This window comes from Myotis davidii, unplaced genomic scaffold, assembly GCF_000327345.1.
Source record: "Myotis davidii unplaced genomic scaffold, ASM32734v1 scaffold299, whole genome shotgun sequence".
Taxonomy (NCBI): Eukaryota; Metazoa; Chordata; class Mammalia; order Chiroptera; family Vespertilionidae; genus Myotis; species Myotis davidii.
Genome location: NW_006293088.1, coordinates 52,306 through 74,453, shown reverse-complemented (window position 1 = coordinate 74,453; position 22,148 = coordinate 52,306). Strand labels below are relative to the sequence as shown.

At 42.1% G+C, this 22,148-nt stretch overlaps 1 protein-coding gene across 1 annotated transcript in view; it reads left to right on the top strand.

Moving 5' to 3' along the window:
* OTUD3 (OTU deubiquitinase 3) overlaps nt 1-21,275 on the top strand; it is a gene marked incomplete at its 5' end in the record, with an annotated part of 24,641 nt that extends 3,366 nt beyond the window's left edge. Inside the window, 7 exons of the mRNA XM_015565922.1 lie at nt 4,241-4,243; nt 6,204-6,352; nt 10,534-10,646; nt 14,529-14,705; nt 17,558-17,654; nt 18,983-19,167; nt 20,085-21,275. Coding sequence (XP_015421408.1) covers nt 4,241-4,243; nt 6,204-6,352; nt 10,534-10,646; nt 14,529-14,705; nt 17,558-17,654; nt 18,983-19,167; nt 20,085-20,255 — 895 coding nt within the window. The remainder of the gene's footprint in view (nt 1-4,240; nt 4,244-6,203; nt 6,353-10,533; nt 10,647-14,528; nt 14,706-17,557; nt 17,655-18,982; nt 19,168-20,084) is intronic.
* Nucleotides 21,276-22,148: the final 873 nt, after the last annotated feature.

Genomic DNA, 22,148 nt, shown 5'->3' with positions numbered 1-22,148 from the left:
CGTGGGGAGGCTGGCAGGCAGTCCAGATCGAATACCGGGGCAGGTCTCCTGTCGGTCGGTGCCCGGGAAGGCCTCTGAAAGGTGACATTTCAGCTGGTTCCTGCAGGGATGGGAGCGAGCAGCCGCCTGGAGAGCGGGCTCACCGACGGTCGGACGCGTGGAGGCGTGGTGCCTGGGTGCAGCACTTTGAGTCCTCACCGCCCCCGTTTGGGAAATTAGTTCTGTGAGCGCCCGTTGTCGCCGAAGCCAACTTCTCTAATTCTCCCAGGGCCTTCAGTTTCTTCCCTGCAAGCGAAGCTTCCTTGGGGATCGGACTGGAGTCTGGGTCCAGCCTTTTTAGGGGACGCGGGGTAAATAAATGAGTAGGAGGGGAGAAAGGAAGGAAGCGGCTCAGGAAAGGGGGTGTGGAAGCAGGAGCATGGATGGGAGAAGGAAAAGGGTAGGCAGGCAGGGGAGAGGGCTGAGAGCGGTTATAGTGGATCCTGTTGATGAACTGGCTCCGATGTCCCTTTCCCGTGTTTCCTAGTGTTCTCAGTGCTTCAGGCTGATTGGCTTTCGTTTGATTACATTGTATTCACCACCACCTAGCGAAGTGCCCAGGACACAGAGGCATTCAGTGCATTTTTGGAATGAATAATAGCAGTAGAGCAGGTCAGCGAGACCCTCAGCGGGGCCTCTCAAAGGGGCATTTCCTTCGTGGAGTCACTACAGCTAAGGACTTGCTTTGCTGGGTCTTGCTTTTCACCTAGTGTCCAAGTACCTTGATTTTGGTCAGATGTAAAGGTGTTTTTTTTTTTTTGTTTTTTTTAACAATTCAGGGCCTTACTTATTTTAATCAAACTCACAAGCAAAAAGGCACTGCTATATACAGCCAAGTACCAGTTGAATACTTTACAGGGGGATTGGGGTGGGGCTACTCCTTGCAAACGATTGGATTGCTTGTGTTTGCTCTACTGGGCATGGTATTCTCAATGTTAGGGTGCCAAGGAAACGGAAATTAAAAATTACTGGGAATTCTAAAGAACTTTTGTGTATGTGGGTTACAGGTAGCAATATTTACTATATGTGAAAGTAAAAGAAAATTTTAAACCAAGAATACGCAGACATTCCATTGGCCGTCAGAGTGATAACCTCATTTATCAGATAGCCTCTGGAAAACTCCACTGTACACTTGGGAGAGACCGAGAGTGAAAAAGATAAATAACATCTTGGTTTTGAACTCACGGAATCCCTGAAAGGGTCTCGGAGGTACTTTTCCCCACACCCTTAAACTGGGCGACACTATGAGAATGGATTATGTAAATAATTAAGATAAAGTTTGATGTATTCTTAATAGTGATTGATTATCGTGGCACTATTGAGAAGGAAGCGGCTAACACTCCCTGAAGTGGTCAGGGAGGCTTCATTCAGAAATTCTCATTGAAACCTGTGCTCTGCTAGATGCCTCTCAGAGGAGGTCACATACAGACCGGTCATGAAGGATCAATAGGAATATGCCAAGAGAACTTTCCAGGCTGAGGAGTAATAACTGTAAAGGCACCAGCGATCGACAAGTTGTTTAGGATGACTGGAGTGTAGGATACAAGGGTAGAAGTCAGGGCCAATGAGGTGCAGAGGCCAGAGGTCAACTTGTCTGGAATGCTTGTTTTCACCTCCAAGGTCTTTATTCTTTGGACAGTGTTAGGTAAAACGATAATTCCTCTTTGTGGGCTCCACGAGGCTAACAGATTCTTCCCGTAGGTACATGAGGCGGACTGGGTGTCTCCCCTCATTAGAATTGTGTGTTTGGGGAGGTGATAGGTTTTATCCCTGCAGTGGATGGTGTTTCCTTTGTATGTGACGGGCTGGCAGGTGTCAGCATATTCTTTTACTAACATTTATTGAGTACTCTTTGGTGAAATATAATAAAGTTTTGGTAACATTAGAAATGGTTGACAGTCTTCACTCTCTATTCCGGTCGGATTACAACATTGAGTAGCCTGAGAGAGCATCTTGCTCTGGAGGCATGTTCATTGTTGATGGTGTGGTATCGTGGCACTCTGGAACCTCCAGTCCTTGGGGATAAATTAGCTGGTATCCTCTGAGTCTAATGTTTCCGTTAGTTTAGTCAGTTTAGCAGAGATTAATTAGGGAGCTATTTATGGGGTTTTGTAATGCATCATGGGCCACCTTCAGATTTGTTATGTTGTTTGAAGGTGGACCCACATAAATTGGATTCAATTTCAAAACAAAAGAGACATTTTAACTTGGATGTTGTCCTGAAAAACATCATTGGCTATAGGGTGAAAAGAACCTCTAATTGGATTAGGCAGTACAAACAACATTAGCATCTCTCTGAGCTATATATATCCAGTTACATCTTACTAAATGTAGCATAAATTACATAACTAATTAGTAGTGTTCTAAAATTAAAACATTGAAGAATCACTAATTTAAGCCATTTATCTCTGTCCCAAAACAAGTTGTTTTATTTTTTATTTTGTTTTTAGCACTGTAGGATCTTGGTGATGGAAGGGCATTTACACGCCATCTTGCTTGCCTATTAGTTACCTGCATTGCCGGTGCAGCAGCCTCAGCTTTTGTTGCGGGCACAGTGGTAGTCAGCCCTGGTGGCACAATAGAATCACCTGGGGAACTTTGGAAAAAATAAGTGTCTGGGCTCTCCCCTAGATCAGCAATACCAGAATCTCGGGCAGTGCAGCCTAGTTACTGACGATTTTTGAAAAGGTCCACAGGTGATTCTTGCGTGCAGTCATAATTAAAAGCCAATTATTGATTAGAGTCTAGAGCAGCCGTGGGCAAACTACGGCCCGCGGGCCGGATCCAGCCGTTTGAAATGAATAAAACTAAAAAAAAAAGCCTGTACCCTTTTATGTAATGATGTTTACTTTGAATTTATATTAGTTCACACAAACACTCCATCCATGCTTTTGTTCCGGCCTCCGGTCCAGTTTAAGAACCCATTGTGGCCCTCGAGTCAAAAAGTTTGCCCACCCCTGAAGAGATTCTAGACCAGCCTTCTTTAGCCTAAACATTAGTCATTGTGTATGTTCTTCTTCTTATGCATTTTAAAACCACATCATTTTACCTGAACATGTCTCTTAAAATGCAGTAATTAGAATGGTACCCAATATTCTAGCTGATCTCAAAGAATGGAACCTGTCCCCCTCCTTTTTCTGAACCTGGGCTAGTATTACTGCAGCCTAGGAGCCCATTAATTTTTTGATGTCTGTCTTACAAGAGTGGCCCATGCTAAATTATCAAGCCCTTAAAACCCTTACTACTTTGTGTACTTGGTTTTTTTGTGAACTCAAATACAAGACATACACACACACACACACACACACACACACACACACACACACACACACACACGTATATATCCCTGTAGCACAGTCGTTCTTAAGTGGGGATGATTTTGGTCCCCGGGCGAATGTTTGGCAATGTCTGGAGACATTTTTGTTCGTCACAACTGGCAGGGAGGAAGGTGATGGTGGTGGTGCTACTGGTTGGTAGAGGCCAAGGATACTCCTAATAAACATTCTGCAGTTAGCAGGACAGCCCCCACAGCAAAGAATTATCCCCAAATGTCAATAGTGTGGGGTTTAGAAGCCTGCTGTGGTGTGTGGGTGAGGGTGTGGACTCAGGAAACGGTGGGGTCTTCTGAGAGGTCCTTTGAGCAAGGACACTTCTCAGCGTGCTCGCACTGCGGGCTCCCTAAGGCAGTGGTGGCGAACCTATGACACGCATGCCAGAGGTGACAACGCATGTCAGAGGTGACACGCGAACTCATTTTTTTGGTTGATTTTCTTTGTTAAATGGCATTTAAATATATAAAATAGATATCAAAAATATAAGTCTTTGTTTTACTATGGTTGCAAATATCAAAAAATTTCTATATGTGACACGGCACCAGAGTTAAGTTAGGGTTTTTCACAATGCTGACACCCTGAGCTCAAAAGGTTCACCATCACTGCCCTAAGGGAACTCAGTTGCCTGTAGTGATTGTTCACATTTCCTGTGTCCTCACCTTGCAGCTGTCAGAAAAGGAAGTGATTTGTCTATCTTGATTTTAAATTTTGACTGTTTTGAGTGATCTCAGGAAAATTTGGTAAATATAGAAAAGTATATTAAAATAATATATAATTTAACATTTATTTGTAATTCTATTACCTAGGGGTAACTACAGCTGACATTTTGGTGGCTGGGTTTGAATTCTGGTCCATTATGTGACCTTGAGCGGGTTACCCTAGGGCAGCGGTTCTCAACCTGTGGGTCGAGACCCCTTTGGGGGTCGAATGACCCTTTCACAGGGGTCGCCTAAGACCATCGGAAAACACATACATAATTACATATTGTTTTTGTGATTAATCACTATGCTTTAATTATGTTCAATTTGTAACAATGAAAATACATCCTGCATATCAGATATTTACATTACGATTCATAACAGTAGCAAAATTACAGTTATGAAGTAGCAACAAAAATAATTTTATGGTTGGGGGTCACCGCAACATGAGGAACTGTATGAAAGGGTCGCGACATTAGGAAGGTTGAGAACCACTGCCCTAGGGGGATAGTACCTAGCTCAGCGTTGTGAAGACTAAGCACTTTCAATACCTGTAAAGTGTTTTCAGCAGTGCCCGGCACATTGTAAGAGATGTTTAATTTTCTTTGCATACATTTGTGTGTAGTGTGCAGATGAACACATTTGAGCTCATGCAATGTAGTTTTATACCTACTTTTTTGGCTTATATGGAGAACATGTGCCCATGTTACTAAAAGTACTTAGAAAGCATGTTACTTTTGTAAAACATTATGCATTTTGATATATTAAATATAAAAGAACCAAATACACAATTTTGGGCTAAGTGACACCTTTTAAGCTAGATCAAAGAATAGACCTAAAGGTTTAAGAAAAGTTTGAGAGAAAAGCTTAAAATTGAGACCGCTTTATTCATTAGCCTACTTCCCCCTCCCCCATGGTTGAACAGAGACTGCCATTGTTAGATTTCAGCAACAAGACACCTCATCTAGTATACAACTGCTGTGTTCCAGTCCCTTCTAGAATCTTGCCTCAGATTGATGCAAAGCTTCTTGGTTTTCAGTTTATAGAATCTGTCATCTTTAAATATTTCCTCCTCCCCTTGCAAAAAAAATAGTATGAATCCTTACACTTTTGAAGAGATGCCTGCCTCTGTATAACTTTCTATTGAAAGTTCATTTTTCTGAATTGAAAAACAAAAACTCCTTTCTCATATGCATTTGCGTCTGAAAGTCCTTCTGGAAGTGGTAAGCTTATATTTTGTAATTAGAGTGTCATGGGTTTTCATTTGGAAGAGGAAACAGTTTGCTGTGAAACTGGGCAACTGTTTGGCTTCAGAATTTTTTATTTCCTTAGTTTTAAGGATACCAGATTGTGTTTGTTTCTGAGTGTCTGGGCTCTGTGTTTGTGATAGAGTTTGGAATTTTAGGAACCTTTGAGGGGTTTGAAAGTAATGATAAATCTTAAAGTTTATTGCCAGCATTTTAATTTTAGAGACAAAACGAAGTGAAAATTGTGTTTAAAGTTTCCATTGAGCAGGACTAACAGGAGCATTGGGGCTCCCTGGGTGAGAAGTGAGCCCAGGAAGAGGGAAGTGTCATGGTGTAGTACGCCTATGCATTCATTGGCCAAGTACCTTAGACAGGATGCTGAGTTCAGTTGTTTGTGTTGGGAGTTTGACAAATTACTACCTTTTGGGGACTCTCTGTTAGGTGATTGACTAGTCAGCTGGGCAGCTGTAGTGAAACTTGTTTCAGGAAAGAGGCAGTAGAGACGCTTTATCATTTTGGAAGAGCATGGGAATCAGAGCCCTTGAGAAATGGCCTGTAGTGTCTGGACCCTGTCTTCTGGTGGTTAGTGTGTCACCAGCCTCACTTGTGGAAGCAGCTGAGGCCCAGGGATGTTTAATGACTTTCTTGAGTCGGCCAGCTGGTAACCAGGGAATAGAGTTCTTGTGTGTGCCTCTTATGGAGGTAATGTAGTTGGACATGTGCCCTAGTACTCTCAGTATCTGGGAAGAATCATGGAGTGTCAGATTAAGGCTTTCTCTTGTCTCTGCGTGGAGGATTTCCATGGATGGCCTGGCATGAAGCATTGTTGTTTTCGATGAACCAAATTAATTTTTAAAAGGTTGTGACCAACATTTTTGTTTTGATAGTAATTGCCTGTTCAGAGCTCTTGGTGATCAGTTGGAGGGACACTCACGAAATCATCTCCAGCACCGACAAGAGACCGTAGACTACATGATCAAGCAGCGGGAAGATTTTGAACCCTTTGTAGAAGATGACATTCCCTTTGAGAAGCATGGTAGGTTCCCCGTGGGACACTGGATCCTCCAGGAATAATACATTGGTAACTAAATCCATCAGCATCCCCCACCCTGCCAGCCAGGGATTTGGTTACATAAACTATGGCATGTATTCAACAAATATTATTTGTCTGCTCTGTAATAGGCAACATGCTAGGCAGTTGGGATTCAATAGGTTTAGATGACTATGCCCTTTATAACAAACTGCCCTTAAATTCCAGTTTATTGACTGGAAAAGCTGTTCATGACTTCTTATTCAATTGGGGGGGGCTGGGGGAAGTAGGCTGTAAAATAGATTGATCCTATTTTTAAAAGGTATACACACAGAAAAGCATACTAGAAAAATACTAACATTTTATGATTATTTAATCTTGGCTCCACTTATTTTTTACTCCCTTTAAACTTCTGTAAAGGGGAGATAATAATAGCACCTATTATAGGCTTTTTGATGAAGATTGAATGATATAATTAAAATAAGTTCTTAACTGTTTGTCATCTGGGGATGATGGGTCTGTGCATATTTTAAAGTATCTTCTATAGATATTTTGGATTTTAAATGATCCTATATTACTTTTTTTAAAACATTTTTTAAAAAATATATTTTATTCATTTTTTACAGAGAGGAAGGGAGAGAGACAGAGAGTTAGAAACATCAATGAGAGAGAAACATCAATCAGCTGCCTCCTGCACATCTCCCACTGGGGATGTGCCCGCAACCCAGGTACATGCCCTTGACCGGAATCGAACCTGGGACCTTTCAGTCCGCAGGCTGACGCCCTATCCACTGAGCCAAACCGGTTTCGGCCCTATATTACTTTTTAACCAGAAAAATTAATAAAGTCATTTTAATTTCTCACCCAAACCCCAAACACAACCTGTTTTCTTTGAGGCAAATTATTTAGTGATTTTAATTAGTTCCTTATAGGCACAAATCTAGTGAGAAAGTACATAGGAACTTTTAAACTTTAATTTGACAATTTTTACTGAGGATATTCTGTGCTAGGTGCTGATATATTTATGTTTTACAATAACATTTTTATCACAGAGTTCAGTCTTATCTGTCTGTTATCAGGAAAGAGAGAGAATATTCCCCGTGTGTTAGAGTGCTAACTCTGGGAACCATGTCAAGAAAGAACAGGGAGAGAGACTGAGAAGGGAGATGAGCTAGGAGCTCTCCGCATTGGCCGGATGAAAGAGTAAGAGGTTCTCCAAAAGGCAGCTGCTGGGGATGATGAGTGGGGTCCAGACCAAGATTCAACTGGTAGTATAATTGACAGGACTCACTGGAGGTGGAGAGAGAAGGCAAAAGTGATTCTGAAGATTCTGTTGGGGAATGACTAGGTAGAGGGCCATAGGAGGAAGTCATGGGGGGGGGCAGTTATCAGTGATTCATAACTCAAAAGGGAAGAACTCATTCACTAGGCACAGCAACAAAACTCCCACTGAGTAGTTGATAGTATTCACTGAGTTAATGGTCCCTCTCTCTGATCACTTTTTGTTTAGCACATAGGTACAGTTTACCAGATGGTCAGCAGTTTACAAATTAAATGCGGTATACGGGGCATGTTTTGTAGTTTAGCTCAATAAAATGAATTGTGTCATTGGTCCAATTAAAATATTTTTGATGAAGTGAGTTTTTAGTTTGTGACTTGGAATTCCACTTTGAACATCTTGAAGTGGTTGATTTGGAGGTATGACCGGGTAAGGGACTTGTGTCCAGTGTGGTAGTCACTTTAGATGTACAATGGGAGGTTGTTTTCTTAAAATGTCACTGTGTGTTCCTGATCGCTGGTTGGTGCTTCATAAAGAATTTGAGCTTTAAAAAAAAAAGAAAAGAATTTGAGCTTTAAAGCGAGGAGTGGCTCTGACTGCCCTGGCAGAAGTGGAAAGAAACCTAGATGTCTGCACATTATGTTTGTGTGCCAGGTGAAGACTAGGCTTATTACATTATCCCTCGTATCATAATTACGTGTTTTTAATGTCTGTCTACCTTGTTTCACTGAGATTCTTGAGGGCAGGGACTGTGACTCTTCCCCAGCCTGGTAATGGTAGGCACTCCTAAGATGTTTGTTGAATGAATAAATGAATGGCTTGCTTAACTTTTCAGGACATGGTTACCCTGCATCTGGCTGTATATTTTAGGATTATTCTTTTCCTTTAGACTGGCTTTGGGGAAGCAGCAACATGTTTTCTCCAATTGTACAAATATCCAGATCACAATCCTCAATGTTCTTAATGCTCCTCTCCCTCCCTCCTCGTACCCAGTCATTTTTTAAGTCTTGTTACCTCTACCTTGATATCTTTTCTCTCACTGCTACCATCTTGTAAAATCAGGCCTCTGTGGTCATTAGCCTAGATTTCTTCAATACTTTTTTAACTTGTCTCATTGCTACTTGACCCATTCAGTTTGGGGGTTTTTTTGCAGCTGGAGTAGTGACCTAAAAATAAATCTTTCACCTATCTACAACCCATTGGCTGCTCCCCATTGACCTCAGTCAGGGTAAAGGCCAAACTCTTGAGCCCTTTGCTATCTGTGATTTTCTTATTTCTCTATTCTCACCTCCCACCCTGCTGTCTTAGCATTCTAAATTTCTGCAAAACTGTGTAGTCCACAGACTCATGTATCTACCCCACTCATCTCTCCTCTCTCCTCTGCTTGGAACATCATTTCTCTTCTATCTCCTGTCATTTGGGAATTAGCTTAGTTGTCTTAAGTCAAGAAGCTTATCTGAAACACCTCACCACCCCCTCCCCACTACGAAACTGGCTTACGCTCCTGGACCTGGAGTTAGCCAAGCTGAAAGGTTTTAGGGCACAGTCTTTCCCAAGACTTCCCTCACTTCTGACACCAATTGAGTTTGGGGTTTCCTGAACCGGTCTCAGGCGCAATGATTTGCCATAAGGACTCACAGAACTCACTGAAGGCCCTTATACTCACAGGTATAGTTTATTATATGGCAAGATTATAGGTCAAAATTAGCCAAAGGGCAGAGTGGGAAGGTTCCAAACACAAAGCTTTTCTTGTCCTCAGGATGCATCCTCCTCCTGGCATCCATGTGTGATAGAGTATTGTCAGCCACGAAGGTCACCTGAACTTCGGTGTCCAGAGTTTTTATTGGCGTTTCATGGTGTGGGTTTGATTGATTGCCTAGCTCCCCAGTTTCCAGATCTGGATGACATCGCATGGTCAGAGTCACCTCATTAACTTAAATTGTCAGGTGTGACTGAGGAGCCCACTGTGAATAACAAAGACATTCCTATCACTTGGGAAATTTGAAGGGTTTAGAGCAGTGGTTCTCAACCTTCCTAATGCTGCGACACTTTAATACAGTTCCTCATGTTGTGACCCCCAATTTCATTGTTACAAATTGAACATAATTAAAGCATAGTGATAAATCACAAAAACAATATGTAATTATATATGTGTTTTCCGATGGTCTTAGGTGATCCCTGTGAAAGGGTCATTTGACCCCCAGAGGGGTCGCGACCCACAGGTTGAGAACCGCTGGTTTAGAGGTTATCTCTCAGGAGCCAGGGATAAAGGTGAGACCTTTCTTTGGGCAAGGCCGATTCTTTACCACACATCCTTTCCTATAGCAGTTACATGCTTCAGTAGCGCCTGTTTTCTTGCTTGCCCTCATTGGTTATAAACTTCTCAAGGGCAAACTGACAGGCTGTGTAATGGAGTCGCCAAAAGCCAGGATCTTGGCATCAGGATGCCTGGTATTGTGACCTGACTCTGTGCCTCATCTCTAAGATGGTGTGCGTGATAATGCCTGCCAGAGGATTGTTTTGAGGATTACTAGTAAAAGTGATAATCCATGAGCAGTAGCACAGTGCTTGACACATAATATGAATTCATTAATGCAAACTGTTATAATCACTGCTTATTGTTAAATTTCCCGGGTCTTTTATAGAGTGAGGCTTATAGGAAACATTCAGCAAATAGTTGTTGAAAGAGTAACTAAACGAATCCTTTCTTTAGAATGGTTGGTGCCCTTGTGAGTAGCACTGTGCATATGCTCAAACATCTGAGTTCCTAGACTCTGACAATGCGAATAGACTTTTTAGATGTCTACCCTTGTTTCTCATTATTTGGAACTAAGTACTAAAACATATTTGTGTTTGGATTTTTCCATTATGAAGACTTCATGTTTTTCTCTCTCCTATTTCCATGCAGTGGCCAGTTTGGCAAAGCCTGGTACATTTGCTGGCAATGATGCAATTGTAGCCTTTGCAAGAAATCATCAATTGAATGTGGTGATTCATCAACTTAATGCCCCTTTGTGGCAGGTAGGTCACCTATTCAAGAGTTTATCTGGCCCTGGCCAGTTTTGCTAAAGCGGTTAGTGGGTCAGCCCACACACTGAAAGGTCGTGGGTTCAATTCCCAGTGAAGGGCTTGTACCTGGGTTGCAGGTTCGATCCCTGGCCCTGGTTGGGGCGCATGTGGGAGGCAACCAATCTATGTGTCTCTCTCACATCACTGTTTTTATCTCTCTCTCTTCGTCCTCCTCCCTCCCTCTCTTCTTCTTTCTCTAAAACTCAATGGAAAAAATATCCTTGGTTGAGGATTAACAAAAACAAAACAAGAGTTTATCTGAAGTTCTTCATTATAACTTAGCTTTTGGGATGTCCTAAGACGATGAGGCATGACCTGTGCTATTGAACAGGGTAACTTGGATTGTGAGCCTAACCAAAGACCAGAAGCGTTTGGTGGCTTGGGATTACCCTGTGCCAAGTTCACATGGAGTCTGGAGTATAATTCAGAAACCTTTAAATGCCAGAAACATTATTCAACAGTCAGTTAACTGGGTAGTTTGGGGCAGAGAACCTAATGTGGAAATACTGTCTATAATTCTGTGAAATATCTAAGCGAGGTTTTAAAAGACTAGTACATACAAATTTAGTTTTGAAGTATGCCTAGTCCCTCAGGTATGTTTGTGTTTTTTAGGTGGAGGGACCCAGAAACCAAATTTACTGTACTAACCATTGCTAAAAAGGATGTTCTGAACAACAAAATTTATTTCATGGCCTAGGACAGTGGTCGGCAAATTGCGGCTTGCGAGCCACATGCGGCTCTTTGGCCCCTTGAGTGTGGCCACGAAGTTTCAATCGCACTGTATGTGGGCGCCCACACGTGGTATTTTGTGGAAGAGCCACACTCAAGGGGCCGCAGTTTGCCGACCACTGGCCTAGGATGTCAAGCTCCATTTCTCTCTGGTCTGCTCAGCTGTGTCTTTGGTCCCAGTGGTTTTCTACAGCAGATGAGATCGTACAGTAAATGTTCAGTTTGTGCTGTAGGATGGCAGAACACATTGTGGAGCAACTGAGTGAACTAGCTGTCCATTCCACTTTCTTTACCTTTGGTATTCTAAATTAGCTTGGCCTCCCAATCCATTAGACCAAACATTTTGTTTGGAAGGTCAGAGGTTAAGGAGAAAGTATATACAGGCCACCCCTTGCTCTTCCTCCTTTTGTTCAAAGTGCTTTCTGTACTTTGTAGCTCTCCTCCTGCAGACTGGGTGTGTGATTTCTATCAGTCCTCCCCCTCCATTGCTCCCCTGGGTCTAACTTTTTTTAATTAGGTAAAACATACTAAATGTAGACAAATTTGAAAATTCAGAAAAACTAACAAAGGCAAATAAAAATCAGCCAGAGTAACATTCCCTAGAGATGATTACTGTTAACATTTTAGTGTGTATCCCTGTCATTCACATATACTCTTAGCTATAAAAATATTCATATGGAAAGATATGTATCACAGTGTTTTATACACCTTTTAAACATATCTACACACATACAGACATGTCTATGTACACATACACTTATGTATCTCTATATATTATTATAAAGGCAACTGTGGCCTTTTTCTCACTTTTTCATAGACCACCAGCATATATTTTCCTTTGTAAGTTGTTTATTCATAGTCTTTGCTCATTAAAAATAAAGTGGAGTTTATAGAGATATAATTTACATAGAGCAAAATTAACCCTTTTTAGGCATACTTTTTTTTTTTTTTACAAAATAGTTATGTAACCATCACCACTGACAACACATAGAATAGCTCCATTACCCCCCAAAATTTCCTCATGCCCTTTTGAGTCACTAGTCCCCTCCCCATGTCCCCAACCCCAGTAACCACTAATCTGATTGGTCTGTTACAGTTTTGCTTTTCCAGAATGTTATCTAAATGGCTGTATATAGTCTTTGTGTCTGGCATAATGTCCTTTTAATAAAATTAAAGCAAAATGAATGAGATATTCCATGGGTTGGTGAGGGGTTTTACTGGGAGGGAAATGATGTGTGTGTGTCCTTTGGGGCAGTGTTGTCGGATGTACTGACACCAGGGAGAGATATGTTTTTAGTGAGGTGTTCTCTGAGGATGGTCTGTGAGCTAAGAGTTACCTTCTTCATTGTCCCAGTGTTTTGTCATTAAATTATTACTGTTCAGCAGAAGTCATCAAAATAATTTGAATATACAGCATAGTGACCCACTCTTGCAGGAAAGTACTCAGTGCCAGCTCAGTAACCATAGCCTGCTTTTTCTCCATTGATAACTTTATATTAGTTTCTTAATTATCTAAGTCGTGGAAGATAATTCTGCAGAGTTAGAATGTTTAAAAATACATTTCTGTAGAGTTTTCTTTCATGGATTGCTAAACATTGAAAGTATATATTTTTAAAATAAATGTATTTGTTGTATAATGGAACTATCCACTGGCTCTCTCCCCCGCCCCCATATACCTTCACCCCAATGAAGCATCTTATGAAATTTAAGAATTGAAATTGTTTTGATTGCTGCTGTCATGGGTAAGAACTCTTGCATTGAAATGGGTAGGCTCATACAACAGTGGAGATATGAACCCTACATTTCTTTCCTGGTTACAAATGGAATGTGTGCTTCTGTGAACAGTATAGATAGGTGTGATGTAGAAAATGAAAGTCTCTGTAATCTCCGTACTCATGAAAATTGTAGTCAACTATTTGGTGACCATTCTTCCTATTTTTTTTCCTATTCATAATGCGTATGTAGTAGTATTATTTAAATATGTAAGTACTTTAGGGATTATGTCATTCAGATATTCTAATATCGAGTTTCCTTTCCCAGTACTCTCCCTGGGAGATAAGTGATGCTGTCTCTATTTTGTACATGTGAAAAGCAGACCGTCTGTACTTTGAGACCTAAATGGTTTACCTGGAGAAAACTTCACGGTTCTAGCCTCTGGTCGCTTGTGGTTCCTGGTTGTTCCATGGTTCTTGCTGTGCTGTTAGATCACAACTAGTGTTAAAATGAGCAGTAGTGCCTGACTTTCAGGAAAAGACAAGGAAGTGCTAACATTTTAGAGTTTTAACAAGAAGGTAGTTACTGCTTTCTAAACAACAGATTCAGAATCACTTTAGAGTTTCTGTCAGGGGGAGTGTTTGGTGGGTACACCCAGGCTGAACCTTATGACATGACTCTGGGGAGTACTGTTCTTGCTGGGGAGTGGCCCAGGGGTGCTGTTCACTTAGACTATCTTGTGAGTAGTGCCTCCAGGGCTGTACAAGGAAGTAGTACCACTTGACTTTAAATAATGCTGTTTTGAACTTGATGTAAGTGGGAGATTTGAGTTGTTTGTGTTTCTCAGCATGTGGGTAATGGAAAATGCTATTTTTGTTGGAACGACGGGCAGATTTATTGTGAAGTAATGAAGCGTAAGTGGAAGGCCCCTCATTGTTATGGCCTCCTTTCTAGGTCTTGGGAAGGGCTGTGGCATTTCTCTATTTGTAATCTTGTATGTTTTTTCTCAAAGAGGGCCTCCAAATTGTTTGCACTTTAAGCCCAGCAAATTGGCTATGCCCGTAGGCCTTTCCTCTTGCAAGGGGCCTGTGCACCTGGAGAGGTACTGATGCCCTGAAACTTTAGCCAGTTTAACTTCACTGTGAGTCCGTCCCTGGTTGTTGAATGTGTGTTTCCATGTGGATTTATTTCCATATAGTTCCATACTAAGCACACTGAAGCATGTGTGCATGGGCGGGAGAAAGATAAGTCACAAGTTGCTCTGGGCATACTCAGTCTTGTTCCCAAGTCATTTCACATCGAGCCTGTAGACAGGGCTTCCTAGGTAGCATTTCTCTCCATGAGTTGACACCGACCAGATCCTCACTGGCATCTCCTTTCTCTTGCTTCCAGATTCGTGGTACAGATAAAAGCAGCGTGCGGGAGTTACACATCGCCTATCGGTACGGCGAACACTATGACAGCGTTCGGAGGATCAATGACAACTCGGAAGCTCCTGCTCATCTCCAGACTGATGTGAGTGAGGCCGCCGGGTTCTGTATTCTCAGCTCAGAAGGAACCAGGTTGAGGGCCGGGTGCCTGGAGCTAAAAACCAGTGATGTTTTTATGGAAAATTGCCTTTAAGAATGTGTGGGTTTGATTTGTTTTTACTTTTTTTAGCTCAGATGAGAGTGACAGATAAAATCACTTCCCATTCTTTTGCTTTCCTTAGTAGCTGATAGTTCTGATTCCATGGATAGAATTTATATAAAAATTTTAAATTACTTTTAGTTTTAAAATTAACCCATGCTTCTGGACCTGGAGATGATTATGCTAAGCGAAATAAGCCAGTTGGAGAAAGACAAGTATCACATGATCTCACTTATATGTGGAATCTAATGAACAAAATAAACTGACAAATAAAATAGGTCCACAGGCATGGATGCATGGAACAGAACAACAGATCTCAGGGGTCGGGGCGTGTGTGTGGGGGGACCGGAAGAGATTAACACTACTCTGCTATGAATATGTATAAAGTTGTTTCAGTGCCTGTTTTTAATCTTTTGGGTTTATACTAGGAGTGGACTCGCTGGTCATAAGGTAGATAATTCTATGTTAACTCTGTGAGGAACTGCCACCCGTTTTCCACAGTGGCTGCACTAGTTTACATTCCCACTAGCACTGTTCTGAGGGTTCCACTTTTTGCACATCTCCACCAATACTTACTTTTTTCTTTCTTTTAAAATTACGGCCATCCTGCAGGTGTGAAGCGGTACCTGTGGTTTGGATTTGCATTTCCTTAATGGCTAATGATGTTGAGCTTGGGAAGGGCTGTGCTGCTTGACCATTTGTATCTTTGGAGAAATGCCTTGTCAAGTCCTTTGCCCATATTCTAATTGGGTTATTTGTACTTTCGTTGTTGTTGAGTTGTAAGAGTTCTTTATATATTCTGGATATTAGATTCTTATAAAATATATGATTTGTCAGAATTCTTTTTGTTTGTAGTAGTTTTTCTTTTAGATATAGAATTATCATCTGCCAATAGTGATAACTTTTATTCTTCCTTTTTAATTTGATACTTCTAATTTTTTTTTTGTGTGTGGCTAATTGCATTGACTAATGCCTCCTGTACATTGTTAAATAATAATGGTAGTGGTGTGTTCCTTACTTTTGTGGGCATGAGGCATCATTCTGTGGATTTACTGTGGTTATTTAGCCAAACCCAAACCATGAAACTGTTAGCTTGTTGTCAGTTATTCACCACTGTTTGGCAATTTGATGAGCACTTTTATGTAAGTCCTTTCTGTGCTTGACATTAGTTCTTTGGATAAATTTCAAAGACTCCTGATACACATTGCCAAATTGTTAGAATATACTTTTATAATGAGTTGCTTTTTATTAGCACTCTATCTGACACACTTTCACATGCAGAAAATAGAAAGGTCCTTGCCCTTTTCCCGTCTCCTGCATTAATAGCAAGCAGAGGGAGCAGGGACTGAGAGGGATGCTTTTGGCTCTTCTGGTTTAGGCATAGGCTGCAAAGGCTGCATGGATCCTAGGGGACTGCTCTTTGTGGTGTTAGAGTTTAGATTAAGAGATTCCTGTGAGTGTGGTGGTGTACACGTGAGGTTAGATGAGCCATGCCACTGTGACTGTCCAGCTAGGACAGAAACTCAGAGCTTGCTGATGCTCACAAAGGGCCTAGGGAGCCAGCTGAGAGGCGTATGCCCGTTTCTTTGAGATGCGCTGTCCTGCTGCAGGTGCTGGGGCAGAGGATCACTTCTGTTGCTAGGCTCATGCCTCTGGAAATCAGCTGAGAAATATGTGTGCCATTTGAGTCAGCAGCCATGGCCAAAACGTAGGCATCTGGAAACCGAAGGAGTGCTAATGCCATTCTTTTTTTTATTGCTTAAAGTATTACAAAGGGTATTACATATGTGTCCTTGCCATTCTTACTGAACACTTCCTACCGCATTATGGGCTGTTCTCTCTAATACTTCTATTGTAGACTGGATGAACTATCTGCCGGGGTTCTTGATCCAGCATCTAGAAGGGTTCAGCAATCTGGAGAAGGGCTGTATGTAACTTAATAAAGAGTCCAGAGACGAAGCATAATTTCGAAAGGCATTTGGGGGTCAGAGGAGCTTAGCTAAAAGGAACTAAGTTCTCCTTGTCTCAGGACCCCTTGCTTTTTATTAACACAATTTGTCCTAAGGCAAAGTAGAGATATACACATCAAAGGGTAGAGTTTCCGTATACACAGTCCATTGTCAGATTATCAGGTTTTGGAGAAACTGCCTTCCGCTCTTCAGGTGTTTGGCCAACAGGGGGCAATTACATGTAGATTGAGATGCCCTTAGCTGTCTGGCAGCAAGCAATCATCCTTTTCAGGTTTGGGGAAATGCCTTTTAGCCATTCTCAGATGATTCAGCCCTTGCTGAAATGCTGGAATTGGCTTCTGGCAGATTGGTTTAAAAGTCAGGCACTGTCCCTGGTTTATAAGCAAGCGTTGCTGTGTCTAGTTCCCCTGCTAGTTTTGTAGCACCATTAGCATGCCAACACCTGATGGGCCAAAACAGGTCCATATGCTATTTGTAGTTTGATGAGGTGGTGTGATACGACTTAATGAGAGCTGTTCATTCATTTCTCTCCTGTTTGCTAGACTTTACCCAATACTGCTCAAAATCCTAAGGAAGTATGTGGATTTATTTTTTTCTGATTCGTGTTTGTACAAGTAAAAGCATTTTAAAAGGGAATTGATTTATATTAATTGGTTTTTCACATGACCAACATTATTGAAAATTGACATTTTCTAATTGGAAAAGGTCTTGAAACCTTGTCTTAGTCCTCATTATTACAGTATTTTGTTTACCAAGTTATTGAAGTAGAGAGAGAGGAAAGTGTTCCTAGAGTCTTGAAGTGTTTCTTTGTTTCTTGGATAGGATTTTAATTTGATAGTCCAGAACCTGGAAGCTGAAAATTATAATATTGAATCTGCAATAATTGCCATGCTTCAGATGAACCAGGGGAAAAGAAATAGTAAGTCCATGATTGATATTTATAAGCTTTCAAAATGATTGTATTGGTGATTTTTGATCATTATTGGTGATTTCTCAAATATTGATGTTGAATCAAGTCACAGGCAGTAATTATTCTGTCCTTTCCCTCACTCATTCAGCACTTTACTGGGTTCTCGTCCTGCATCTGGGAGAGTGTAGTCTGGGGTGGGGATGGGGATGAGGGTGGTGGAGACTGCTGGGGGGATGCGTGAAAAGGCCACCTAACCCAGTTTTGGAGGGATGGTGGGATGGAGAGTGTCAGGGAAGACTTTATCCTTTTAGAAATAAGATTTCTTCATAAAATCAAAATGATAATTAAAATTGAATGGAGAGAAAAATACCTTATTTTTCTAATGGAAATATTTAGATTGCTAATATCTGTCAACTGGTGCTAATTCAGAATTATTTTTACTTGAACTGAGTTCAGTTTTGTGACACAGAGGAAAGCAAAAAGATGTGATGTCTTAACAGTTTTCTCAAATCATTTATTTAAAATGATTTCCAGCCCAGCAGGTGTTGCTCAGTGGTTTGGCATCAACCTATGAATAGGAACTCACAGTTTGATTCCCAGTCAGGGCACATGCCCAGGTTGCGGGCTCGATCCCAGTGTGTGGTGTGCAGGAGGCAGCCGATCAATGAGGTTCTCTCATCACTGATGTTTCTATCTCTTTCTCTCTCTCCCTTACTCCCAAATCAATAAAAACATATTTAATAAAATGATTTCAAGACTTATTATGTGCCAGATACTGTTCCTGGCATAGTTTTCTATGTGATGGGGCATTTTATTATCCACTTTATATATATGCTGTGCCTTTTTAGAAAGCAATAGATAACTTGGTCTTTGTGACTTTAAAACAGCACTGTCCAGTGTCTGTGCTGTCTAGTATGTTGTGTATTTGACATTGGCTGAGACTGAAGAATTAAATTTTAAATTTAACTTAAACGGTCACATGTAACTAGTGGCTCCTCTACTGTATGGCACATCTTTAGAGCCTGTTTTATTTTTGGCTGCAAATGAAAAATTTCCCCCTAAACATTTATATTAGGAAGTGGTTTGTCTAATTAAACAAAACAGTCTGCTGGTGGGAAGCTGATGGCAAGGTTGGCCAGCAGGTTGCTGTTAAACTTACCTTCCAAATTTTACCAGTATTTTCCCTTGTGTTCCTTGCTGTATTGACTTGATATTAGGAAACTTGCTCTCCAAATGACAGTGAACGAGGGACCCAGGTACTTTTGGAGTCATTGAACAAGAATCGAGTTGTGTAACTCTTGGGTTCTCAGTTTTAATAAAATGTCTTTCTTTGGAAGATGCAGAGGAGAACCTCGAGTCCAGTGGCCGAGTGCTGAAGCAGAGTGGTCCTTTATGGGAGGAGGGTGGCAGTGGCTCCAGGATCTTTGGAAATCAGGGCTTAAATGAAGGCAGGACTGAAAACACTAAGGCGCAGGCCAGCCCTAGTGAAGAAAACAAAGCAAATAAAAACCACCTCCCAAAGGTATGGAAGAGGGTTGCAAGGGCAAAGGGTGGGCTGCTGTAATTTGGTGGCAGTGGTGGGAACGTGGAGCTCATTTTAATGTGTCATTTTCTTTCAATTGATAAAGTAGTAATTGTAGGAACTATGGGGAGTGCATAAAGGTGTAGCAGGAAACGGAATGAAGATCTCGTTTGTCCTGTGTGGTGTACGCAGTGATGATGAAGGAAGTGCATGCTGGACTTGTACTCTGGACACATCCAGCCCTTCCCACCTAACGCCACTGTGTGGATGGCTGCTTTCCACGGGAATTCACGCTATCACATCCCATTTTTATAAATACCGTCATCTGCAGTGAACAGTTGCATAGTTTATTTGTATGAATCTGTATTTTTGCATTGCTTTCCTGGCTAGAGTCCCAGAAGAGGGCTTGACAGGTTAGGGGGCATGGATATTTGAAAATTTTAAAGGCTTCTTGGTAAATTGTCAAGAAGTTGTACATCTTCCTCCCCCCATGCCCACAGGTAATATATGGCACCATTTTAAGGACTTTCACAAGAAGTTCTGAGCTCAGAATGCAGCATGAGGTAAAAAGCTACAGGCAGAGGCAAAAATGCGGCGTGAGTTAGGATCACCTGAGCATTAAAGTGCAGAGGAAGGTGACCTGTGGCCTGTTTGCGGGTTGTCTCCTTGGACCAGGGCTCATGTTTTTTAGGTCATTTTGAATTGGTTTATGAGGAGAATGGGATTGATTGTGTTTGCTAGCTCAGCAAGGGGCTATACATTGAAATGGAAATTTGAGCAGTAATGGAAAGCACATCCTGTTTGGTCTGGTAGGTGGGTTTTCTCTGTTCTGTCTTGTTGAAAGCGGCTGTGCTCTTTGCCTCTGTCAGCCCCTCACCTCCTTCTGCAGCCGGCTCACCCAGCACCTTCTCTTTCAGGTCACAAACAAGCAGCGCCGAGAGCAGCAGCGCCTGGAGAAGAAGAAGCGGCAGGAGGAGCGGCACCGTCTCAAAGCCCTGGAGAGCAGGAGCAGCCACGGGGACAAGAGCGAAGCGGAGGCCAGTGAGCAGGTCACCCTGGTGAAGACCTTTGCTGCTCTCAACATCTGACGCCACTGCCTGCGGGAGTCGTAAGAAGCGAGTGGAAGTGGCGTGCTGTGCCCCGGCATCCCAGGAGGCGGGCCTTCGGACCACCCACAGAACCCACCCAGGAGCGCACCCTCGGAGTTAGTGTCCTCAGGCCGCCTCTTTTTCTGTCAACGTTTTGTTAGTGATGTGTTTTATTTTATGAAAGTTCAGTGAAGCCACTCATGTTCTGTGATTAAAAGGTTGAGTTTTAGGGTGGAGAGTAGATCAGGGAAAACCTTTTAGGTATGGTTTGATTTGTTCTGAAAACAAAAGAGTTCTGTGACCCTGGGATCTTCCCTTAACCTTTGGGGTGAGTTTTACTGAAATTGTTCATGAAGTGGTTTAGATTAATTGTTAGAAATGCAGAATGACAAGTTCCCTTTGATTCTCTTTCATTTTCAAACAGATATGTAAATATACAGGATAGTGTGTAAATGATCTGCAACTCAGGAACGTGTTTAGGTTTATTTTTCTTTTAATCCAAGTTAATCAGAAAATACTTCAGGAAGTGTTCTCCCAAAGTGATGTGAGGGAGGGTGTGGCCTGCAGTCCGGGGGGAGTAAATTGCCTCTCTCCTTCCCGACCTGATGTCATTTCAGACGTGACGCAGGTGCTGCTAGTTCCTTTACACTCAAGCCATACGATACATGCGCCTGACTGTTAATTAAGCCTGGGCTTTGCTGCAAAATCGATAGTGTTGTTGAGCTTTCGGTACTTGTTTTTGGAAGATGGGAAGATAATACAGTTCTGGGATTCTGACAGTATGGAGAGTTGTAAAGGGAGAAATTGAGGGGCCTTTGAGTGTTTGCCTGGGAAGAGTCTAAAAGAGTTATTTGACTTGTAGGAGAGAATGCTGGAAGAATATCTAAGGTTTTTCACCTTCACATTGTAAATAACTCTTTCCTTCCCCACTTTTCTAGACTTAGCTGCCTTCAGAAAAATAAAAGGTAACTTGGCCTGTTGCTAAGTTTTTTAGTTTTGTGAAAATGGAATCCCATAAAATGCTGCATTGATTTCTCTTTATACAAAACCCTTTGGGATTCTGACGTTGGCAGAACTCTCCAGCGCCCATCCCAGACTGTCAGGGAGTTGGGTGGGACCAGCAGGGCAGAGAGTGTGCTTTGGCTGAGGACTCTGGGTGACTCCGCAGTTCTGAGCGAGACAGATCTGAGCAGTGGAGAGCCGTCATTCTTAAAACCGATTTAGGTGGATGTGAGCTTTAAAACTAACGTCAGAAGTGGCCAGTCTTGGACAGTCTTTGCCTTTGGGGGACCTAATATTTCAACAAATAAGGTATGCTGAGTCAGAAGGTGAATTGTTACCTCCCCCACCTCAGATCTCAAAGGCCCGAGGCAAGGAAGCTGTGAGAGTACTGACCTGTGTAGGCATATCGCCTGGGCTGGCCCTGGATTCATCCAGTTGTCTGTCAGGGTGGTTTGCTTTCTTCAGATTAATGATGTTTTAAATTTTTGCTTTTTTTCTTCGTGGTTGGAGCATCAGTTGTCTCTAGGAATTGCTCCCAGGACATTATCTTCCTGGAACAATACATCGTAGTACTTAGCAGGCTGAGAGGCTGCACAGTCTTTTCCTTGTACCTTGTGGAGTCCTGAGTGTGAGCGCTAGAGCTCAGTGCAGGTGAGGGCCGGGTCCCTGCGGCCTCACTGTCCCCACGGGTGAGGTCAGGGCTTTCACCTCTGGGCAGGTTCCTCACTCTAGCTGAGCTGCTCTGAATGGACATTCCTTGTCTGTTTTGTGCTACGAGAGGGGGAGACCACATTGTCTCAGAACAGGCAAGATTGTGTGCCGCAAATTCAGCAGAATTAGGAGTCAGAAATAGCGTAAGGGAGACCCATTGTCCGAAGTGGTAGAATTGCT